We start from the raw sequence: 10,000 nt of genomic DNA, 5'->3' as shown, positions 1-10,000 counted from the left end.
CTCTTATCCCTACACCCCCCCCACCACCCACCCCTACAACCTCCACTCACACTCCACTCCTTTCTATTCTTAACTTCTCTTATTTTGAGAATCGGTACGAAATCTTTTCTGGGATGATTTTTATCTTCTGTAATATTTATATGATCGATTTTAATTCTTCTTTTATCAATTTTTTTATTTGTCTTTGAGTGTGATTCTAATATGTCTTAAAATTGAAAAATTTCTCAAAAATAAAAAGAATAAAAAGAAGAAGAAAAATTCAGTAACTAAAAGAATTAAAGTATTTAAGAAAATATTAAGATCACAGTTCTTACCTGTCCATGTTGTTTTGCAGCTCGACTTTTATTGGACTATTCCCTGTCGATTGATTCTTATTGTTGTATTCATTCTTCGGTATCTCTGAAAGAAAAAAAGAAAAAAAGGAAAAGTAAAATAAATGATCCATTAATAGGACATAATAAGATTACCATAATCATCATCTAAATAATCTAATCATTATTAAGATAATTTTATAAAATAGATAATTTTATAAAAATACAGAGAGAGAGAGAGAGAAAGAGAGAGAGAGAAGTTTTCTGTATATTATTTATAAAAAAAAAAAGGAAAAAAAAGAAAAAAAAAAAGAAATAATATACATCTATATCGAGTATCTTGTTAAATCCGATAATGATTTATCGTGATTGAAAGATGGATCGTTAAGTACAATTTGCTAATTTCTTCTTCTCAACCGGATAAATAAGTCTTTATGATGCCAGACGCGTTACCTCGTTTCTTTCGTTCTAAGAAAACACAACACGGTTTATAAGTAGACATCGTATAATGTAGGAGAAAGAAAGATGAAGAGCGAGAAAGTTAGAAGGAGTCGGTCATTGAATCGATAAGTACATGTGATTCATCGTGGGTTTTGGTTTGAATTTCAAGGGATGATGACGACACGACGACGACGATGACAACAACGACGACAACGACGATGACGACGACATCATAGGGTGTGCGAACAGAGAGAAAGGAAGAAGAGAAAAGAAAAAAAAGAGAAAGCACTTGCTAAGAATATCCTAACATAAAGATTTTGTCGTATATTACAATGAGTATGCAACAAAATGCCAAAATGAAAGATTTGATTTCACTTTAAGAAATGACATTTTATTGTCTCCTGATTAGATGAAGAAAATTATGAGACGCCATTATACGAGAAGAAGAAGAAGAAGAAGAAGAAGGAGTTAGAAAAATGTCGGTAACAAGGATACGAAGAAATTAAAATTCCGATCAGACGTCTTCCCCCCTCCCACCCTCCCTTCCTCTCTCTCTCTCTCTCTCTCTCTCTCTCTCTCTCTCTCTCTCTCTCTCTGTTTCTCTCGTGTAATCGCTTCGACGTTGATTTTTATTACCTCGGAATTATTCTTTTTCTTTCTCTTTCTTTTTATGATTTTTCTTTTCTTTCTTTTTTTTTTTTCTTTTGAATATCATAGTAATCGAAGAAAAGGAGAATTTTTATTTCGCGAATTGAACAAAAATTAGGACTTCGTTTTTAAAATTATTTAAACAATCAGGTTATAAGGGATTCAATAAATTCGTATTCTCACAGGTTGGAAAATCAAATTCTCTTTTTGTTTATTTTTTTTTACTTTCCCCTTCTTTCTCTTTCTCTTTCTCTCACGGTACAAAATATCCTTTCCCCTTAAATTACTCAACGATGGATATATCTTCCCTTTCCTCTCTTTTTATTCTCCCTCACTCTTTCCTGCTCTCCCCTTCCTCGAATGATTAATTACCCGCCGACTTCGTTAATACTTAAACGAAGTAACGGCCTCAAATTGATTACAGTTTAATGTTTCCCAGATTAACACACGGCTTTTATGCGGCAGTGAAGCTGCGTTGTTGCACCTTTCGTGATTGTTTCTTTCCTTCTTTTTTTTTTTCTTTTTTTTTTTCTTTCATTCTTTCTCTCTTTATTCTTATTTTTCCTATCAATTTTAACGAGATAAGCGGTTTGGATCTTTAAAACAAAAGGATAACCATTGAAATTCGATATCTCCTTTTACCTCGTTATCTTTTCAATAATTAATCTTATTATTTAATTAACGCAAAAAGAAAATTGGAATTTAAAACTCACCTTCAACGTATTTACGATATCACGTTATTTACGCATAGTTACATAGTATGTTTATTTACAAATTTATTTTTCTTTTTTTTGTTTCTCTTTTTTTTTTTTTTTTTTTTTTTTTTTTCTATGAATATTTATTATTAAGAATTTTGGAATGTGAGTGTACCATCATTATTATTCGAAATTTCGTGTTAATTAGAATCATATTAATTGGAACGTTCGAAAACGTACGATTAAATTATTATAGAAAATATACATTAGAAAAGTTTGCTTCCTTTTTTTTTCTTCTTTTTCTTTTTTCTTTTTTTTTCTTTTTTTTTTTTTTATTGCGAAAAAGAAAAAATTAACGAAAAAAGGAAGCAAAAGAAAAAACCTTCCTTATAGTCATCGCTATAGTCTATGACGCGTTGTTCTCTAAATGCGGGCGTGGGAAGTAAAGGGTCCCATATCCTGTCTCCCCCCTACCCCCCAAAGCCCCCAATCCCCCCACCGTCCCGTTGTTGCTCTAATTGTAGGTGTCGAGGAGTATGCGGACCCGAACCGGGTCTAGTGATTATGGCGTTTAGTCAGATATCCCTGATTATAGCGATTTCCAAGCATAACCCATAAAAAGAAGATTTCATTCTTCCTCTCTCTCTCTCTCTATTTGATCCACATTATTTCGATCGGTTCTCTCTTTTCATTCGTTGAACGTTTAGACAGGCGCTACGAAATCGAATTAAAGAGAACACCCAAAAAAATATCGTATGCTTTATTATACAAAACCTTTTTTTCTTTTTTTTTTTTCCATGATTTATGGCATGACTCGAAACTACCTGAACGACAAATAACTCTCTCTCTCTCTCTCTCTCTCTCTTATTAGCTTTCTCAGAAGAGAATTGCGAGATCATTGCGATTTTTTAATTATAACCTTTTTCTTCCACGAAAATATCAACTTCGATTTTCGCACGCATAAAATTCTAAGAAATACCATACAAGTCCCATAGAAGGAAAGAATTACTATATATATGGTAAAAAGAACGATCGTGATACGTGTATCAATTTATTTTTAGTAAGATTTAGAGAGAACTATTAAACGATAGATTTATCGATGGCTTTTATGTCAACTTTTAACAATAATAAAAAGCAACCAGGATAAAAAAAGAGATCCCGTATAATGACAATGATGACGATAATAATAATAATAATAATAATAATAACAATAATATCATCGAATCGATGTGAACAAATGTATGTGGTGGGAAGGATAAAAAGGTGGAGTCAACTGGAACCATATAAGGATCTCAAGTATTATACCAAAAGGTCATAAGCGTTGGACAGTGTCATAACCTTGAGTCAATAAGACGTGAAGATCATAAATCAAGTCTCGTGAAACAGCTTTCGATGTTCCATCTCGTTTGTCTCCGTCTTGAGAAAGGGCCACCATTTGGTAGGGAAGGGGAGGGCGGGGGGCGGGGTTCTCTCCCTTCATCGATGACAACAGACGTCTTTGAAGGCGTATATAACATAGGTTTTTCGAAAAACGGATGATAATAATGGACATGGCAAAATGGATCCTGGCGCCTGAGATACCAGATTCGATCGTAAACTTTTAAATCTTTATTCAACGAAGACAAGAAGACGTAGAAGAAGAGGAAGAAAGAATTAAGAGGAGAGATTCAGTCACTGAGAAGATCCCCAGGTAGTACTTGTACCTTTTCAGATCAAAGTTCAAGGAAACGAAAAGGAACCGTTTTCTATTTCGATACCCCTACACAACAACATTTTAAAGAACATCCCTCGATGTCGCTCGCCACGAGACTATCCCTTCTTTTTCTTTTTTTTTTCTTTTTTTTTTTTTTTTTTTGAGATTTTTTTCTTTCTTTTTTTTCTTTCCTTTTCTCTCCTTTTCTTTTCTTTCGAGAGTATATTCATTGACTCTGTTCGAGTGTACCTTGAAACTGATTCGCCACAAGTAACACTCGCGTTAACTATACTTGTCCGTTTCCTTGCTTGTCAAATCATATTGTCTCGTTTTATATCTTTAAGAATAATACGAACTAATATTTTTTTTCTTTTTTTTTTTTTTTTTTTTTTCTAAGAAGAAGAGGATAAAAAATATTATTAAAAAAGTGAAATATTTGCTATTTATCTATTATTGGTTCTCATTGATGTCGGATAAAAGAAAATGTTGATTTGTTCTTTAAAAGATAAAAAGAGAAATAATAAAGAAAGAGAGAAAGGGGGAGAGAGAGAGAGGGAGAGAGAGAGAGAGAGAGAGAGAGAGAGAGAGAGAGAGAATAAGATCGTTGTCGTTATTTCGACAAACAAGCAAGTTAGAAAAGTTTAAGAGAGAATTTCGAAGAGTTTTCAGGTAATTTCGAGACCTTCTTGGAGGTCTTTAAAGGTTCTACTTCGTCGATAAGATAGGAAGTAGCAAACTAGAGCGAGAGAAAGAGAGGGGATGATAAGTGTGAGAAGAGAGAAATAGAGAGAGAGAGAGAGAGAGAGAGAGAGAGAGAGAGAAAAGGGAGAGTTGATAGTTCACAGAATTTATCGGTTACTATACACTATTGCTTTCTCTCTCTATCTCTCTCCTCTCCTCCCTCTCTTATCTTTTATTCGGTTTACTTTTAGCCAGTTACAACCGATTACGACCTATACCCTCGTCAAAGACGTCATCTATCCCCTCCCTATTCTTTATTTATCTCACTCGCACCTCCATTAACTAATCGTATCGTCGGCATCTATACAACAACGATTGACATTATCATACTATGAAAAACGGTGTTTAAATCTTACGTATTACCATTTTCAAACTGTTCTAAGAAGTATTTGTGCTCTTTTTCGATCTTGGCTCGTCAAATATTAGACTCGTTTACTTTATCCTTCTTCCCCTCTTTCTTCTCCTTCTCTCTCTCTCTCTCTCTCTCTCTTACTTTCTCGACTCAGAAGTCTTTAAATGTTTGACTTTCGATGGGAAAATCGAAGTTAACTTATAGATGTACTCATATATACTTTTCGTAAAGTCCAAGGAAAGCCTGGTGAGAGTTACTTTTGATCTTTGAGAGTCGTTTCTCGAACTTATATCGCAGACGAGACACGCGTTTACTCGTGTAAAGTACGAAAAACAACTTCGCGACTCGTTTTAAGTCTATATTTTTAAACTAACCCTTCTATTTCAGGCAACAAACAAAAATTCATGTACAACTCTCTTATCTTCTCACTTAGTCTCTTTGATTTCTTTGGTCACATTTATACCTTTTAAATTTTCTTTAAAGGATAACAATTTCGGAAGATATATATGTATGTCGGATGATAATTTAATGACGTTAGAACGTTAGAAATGTTCTCGAGATGTTCGTTCGAGTTTAACACGTTCCGTGCCAAGCCATTTTTGCCTGACTTGTCGTTCAGGCCATTTGTTATTTTGACTAAAGGAAAAAATGACTGCGTGTACCACCGGTGGTACATGTGTCCTTTCCCCTCCGAAGATCAAGTTTAACGTGTACCATCGGCGGTACACATGGCACGGAACGTATTAAAAGATAAAAAAAAATAAATAAATAAATAGATAGAAAGAGAGATGCATTTATACGATTAGCTCGACGATTAGGGCAAATTTTCGTACATAATATATATATATATCAAAGAAAGATAGATAATATTAGGTTGGAAACTATGAAATGGGCGTTATTGTTCAGTTATTTATTCTCATTCAACGTCCGTTTCATAGTTTCCAACCTAATATAATGAAATAAAAAAAAAAAGAAAAAAAAAAAAGAGAGGATAAGATCGAAAGAGAAAGAATGAAATATAAAAAGAAGAAGGAGAATGAAACGAGAGATAAAAAAGATAAAATCGTTTCTCACGTCTTCGATCTTTCTCTCTCTCTCTCTCTCTCTCTCTATCTCTTTTTCTTTCTCTATTGGCCCTTTCCCCCGTTCTTCTTCATCTTCCAACCGATAAATCAGACTTAACGAAGGCAAGACATACGAGCAAGAGACTCACTTGGTATATTGTAGAAGTTACCGGATGGGGTGCGTACGAGACAGGATGGCTCGAGATCGGGATCGCGTTCGTGATCGCTTGCTGCGTGACTTCCTGGCAGTCTTCCGTTAAGACGGCTCATTGTAGGATTACGGGGTGGCACATCGGGCGGGCCCCGTGGTGCCGAATTGTCCAATAAACACCCTGCAACAACAATGAAAAAAAAAAAAAAAAAAAAAAAAGTGTGCTTTTAGATCAAATAATGAACGACGTATATGGATTCAAACAAAAAGAGAGAGAAAGAGATAGATAGATAGATAGAGAGAGAGAGAGAGAGAGAGAGAGAGAGAAATTCATTGAAAAAAAAAAATAAAGGATAAAAAATAAAAAATAAATAAAGAAGAGTCGAGAAAAACCAGGTCGTTTTTAAATATTAATTCAGTTCTTTGTCACGTACTATTGCGATCTTTGTTGAAAAAAGAGAATGAGAGGAAAAAAGAGAAAAAGAGAAAGAGAGAGAGAGAGAGAGAGAGAGAGAGATCGGCCTTCTTTAAGACTTGACACAATGGTCTCTAAGGTAATCCTGGACAGGTGGGCCAAGTCGCGTTCGTACTGGGGAAGGGAAAGAAGGGGTTGAGCCGATCTCCCGATTAGACACGCCTCGTATGTGGAGAAACGTCGAAGAGAAACCTTCTTCGAGTGGTTTGCTCTCTCTCTCTCTCTCTCTCTCTCTCTTCCTCTCTTCCTCTCTCTCTCTCTCTCTCTCTCTCTCTCTCTCTCTCTCTCTGTCTGTCTCTTTTTTCTCTTGGATATATGCATATATGGTTACACTATTGCTCTCATTCTTTCTTTTTTTTTTTTCGTTTGTTTTTTTCTTTCGTTTTTCTTTTCTTCTTTTTCCACCGATTTCGACGATTTCGACGTTCGCGCATTTAAATATATCCGTTTAAATGGCCCCCCCCCCCTCCCATTTCCATTGGTTTTACCTTAAGCCGGATCTTCGATACAAGTTGGACTTATTATAAACGTTCGCATAAATTTCTTTGTAAAATAATTTAATTCTCTTACATTTACAATTTAAATATATTATTTGAAATTTAATTTCAATTAATTATATTTCAATCAATCTTTCGTTTTATATTTTAAATTAAAGCAGTTGTGACGAGAAAAAGAAATATATATATATATATATATATATATATATATATATAAAATTACACAAAAATACACACACATACATATACACACACACACACACATACTATATATATAAAATTGTTGGAGAAAAATTTATGGTGATACGTTCTCAGTAGTACGACTCGTTCACAGGTGCCCGAAGAAACTAACTTAGGATCGTTAAAGTATCATCAATGCATTTCTCGCGATCGTACGATTATAATCTCAAAGGATTAGTTCATCCTTCTAATCGTTATATTTGATTTTCTTCGGGATCAAGGATTGTATTGCAAAGAAACTTAAAGAAAAAAAGAAAAAAAAAAAAAAACAAAAAAGAAAAGGAACGAACGAAAAAAGGGATAACGAGAGAGAGAGAGAGAGAGAGTGGGGGAAGAGAAAAAGGGGTGACGAGAGAGAGAGAGAGAGAGAGGGAAGGGAGAGGAAAAGGTTTTCGATAGGAAATTCGAGCAGTTTCTTCTACGACGAGTATGAGCCAGTGAAGCGGATCCTTTCGTATCTTTTTTTTCCCCCGTTCGTTTTATAACGAACTGCCCTTCTTTCTTAAGGGAAGACATTACGTGATAAAGGGCGTAACAGGAGGTGATCTGAGAAAGAGACAGCAAGAGAGAGAGAGAGAGAGAGAGAGAGAGAGGGAGAGAGGGAGAGAGAAGAATGAAAGAAACGAACGAAAAAGTAGAAGTAGAAAAGATGAAGAAGAGTGGGCGTACGAACGGGTATGAAAAGAAAGGAAGAGACGAAAGAAAAGAATAAAACGGAAGAAGAAGAAGAAGAAGAAGCAGAAGAAGAAGAAGAAGAAGAAGAAGAAGAAGAAGGAAAAAAAAGTTTCGCCTTCTCTTGCTACGACAAAAGACTTTCTCAATCTCGTCTAATCGTTCTCGTTTCTTTTCTTCCCCTTTGGCCCTTCGTATCCACCCCCTCTTCCTCCTCCTCCTTCTCCTTCTCCTCGAATTACCCCCATCTTCTTCTACCCCTTGATCCTTCTTTCAATTCGAATCTGTGCTTCGTTTGCGCGAATATTTCGAGACCGACGAGCCGATTGATAAATAGAAAGAGAGAGAGAGAGAGAGAGAGAGAAGCAAAAGCAATATTACTCGACCCTTTTACTTTTGAACTTTCATCAATTTTTGATTATACTGTACAGTATAATTAGAATCGACATGATTCGTCTTTTTTTCTTTTTCTTTTTCTTCTTTTTTTTTTTTTTTTTTTTTTATTTCATTCCAAAACTAGAAACGTCGGCCAATGATAATTCCGATCTAGCTGTTGGGCTATAATTTTTTTTTTTTTTTTTTCCCTATATCTTTACTTACTTTCACACGTCCTCTTCGATTTAAGAAAAAGAATAATGAGAAGGTCGATTGGTGTCACTCGGGCCAATTTCGATTCTTCCTACAATTCAACGATTTTTCCGACAGGATTCTCTCTAAGGAGAAATTTTCACGTTCCCATTGTCCCAAGCAATGTTTACCGGCTACACGTAAAATGGAAGAGAAAACTGTTCGTAGGTTTTCAAACGTGGAAGGAAAAGAATCGAAATAGAACGTACATGGCTATCGCGCCATTCGAATCTTATTCGCCTGGCCTCTTCAAAGTTATCGACTTAACTCGTAGAAGGTGTAAAACGAAGAAACAAACAGACAAACAGATAGATAGATAGATAGATAGATAGATAGAGAGAGAGAGAGAGATCGTGGAAGATTGGAAGATTATCGCGAAAAGTTACTCTCCTGCTTGACCTCTCGCGAACGGAAGTAAAAGAGGATGACCTTCCTTTCAAGATCGAAAGACATCATCCCTATGTTACTACCTTTCCCTTTATCTTGAAACATTCTACAGTACTCGATCGAAGATAATCGCAAATGGACATGAACTCTGTCCTTTTCGATCTTTCTTTTTCTTTTCTCCTCTTTTCTTTTTTCTCTCTCTCTCTCTTTTTTTTTTCTTTTTCTTTCCTTCTTTTTCTTTTTTTTTTCTTTTTCTCCTTTCAAACAAATTAATCCACGGAATAAGGAACGACTACGAGGAAAAACCATGGAGAAAGAAAACTCTGCTCATTGATATTCCACGCTCGAATTGAAACTATCCGGGAGAGATCTCGAGTGGACGTATGAGTCGAGTGGCCCTTCGAATCGAATCGAATGGAATCGAATGGAATCGAATCGAATCATCGAAGTGGAAAAGTCTACGGCAACGGCAACGGCACGGCACGGCACGGCACGGCACGGCATGGCATGGCATAGCGTACAGGGTTGTCTTCCCTTCTTGTTAATAGATGATCAGAAGCTAAGCCACGGTTGGGAATTGTCAAGGCTCCTATATCCCTCCCCCTGCCCCCTTGACAGAATCCTAGCTAGGTAGTTATCTGAGAATGTTGGCTGAGGATTTAGAGGCGAAAAAACTAAGAGATTATAAGAAGATAAAGACAAAGGGGCATTGATACTAAGAAAAAGCGAGATAGAGATTCAGAGAGAGAGAGAGAGAGAGAAAGAAGAGAATGAAGGGTAAGGATAGAAAGAGAGGATTATAAGAGGACCCAGAATGCACGACAAAAGGACGAGCCAATTCGAATTCCGTTGTGCCCGTTGGTTTTACCACTACTACTACTACTACTACTACTATTACTACTACTACTACTATCACTGTCTATCCTAAATATTAGTCCTATATCCTTGTTACAAAGGATACGCACGCGGTTAGAAATAAGGCATCCTTCATGAATCGAATTATGTA

At 35.7% G+C, this 10,000-nt stretch overlaps 1 protein-coding gene across 7 annotated transcripts in view; it reads right to left on the bottom strand.

The window, feature by feature from the left end:
- Positions 1–10,000, bottom strand: part of LOC124423103 (teneurin-m) — a 628,739-nt gene that overhangs the window by 21,719 nt on the left and 597,020 nt on the right. For all 7 annotated transcript variants that reach the window (XM_046960484.1, XM_046960486.1, XM_046960485.1 and 4 more), the window contains 2 exons: positions 6,095–6,277; positions 315–399 (listed from right to left, as the gene is read on the bottom strand). In XM_046960484.1, coding sequence (XP_046816440.1) covers positions 315–399; positions 6,095–6,277 — 268 coding nt within the window. The remainder of the gene's footprint in view (positions 1–314; positions 400–6,094; positions 6,278–10,000) is intronic.

The sequence above is a fragment of the Vespa crabro genome, chromosome 3 (assembly GCF_910589235.1).
Source record: "Vespa crabro chromosome 3, iyVesCrab1.2, whole genome shotgun sequence".
Classification (NCBI taxonomy): domain Eukaryota; kingdom Metazoa; phylum Arthropoda; class Insecta; order Hymenoptera; family Vespidae; genus Vespa; species Vespa crabro.
The sequence above is the reverse complement of the archived record's forward strand: the minus strand, read 5'-3'. Positions and strand labels throughout refer to the sequence as shown.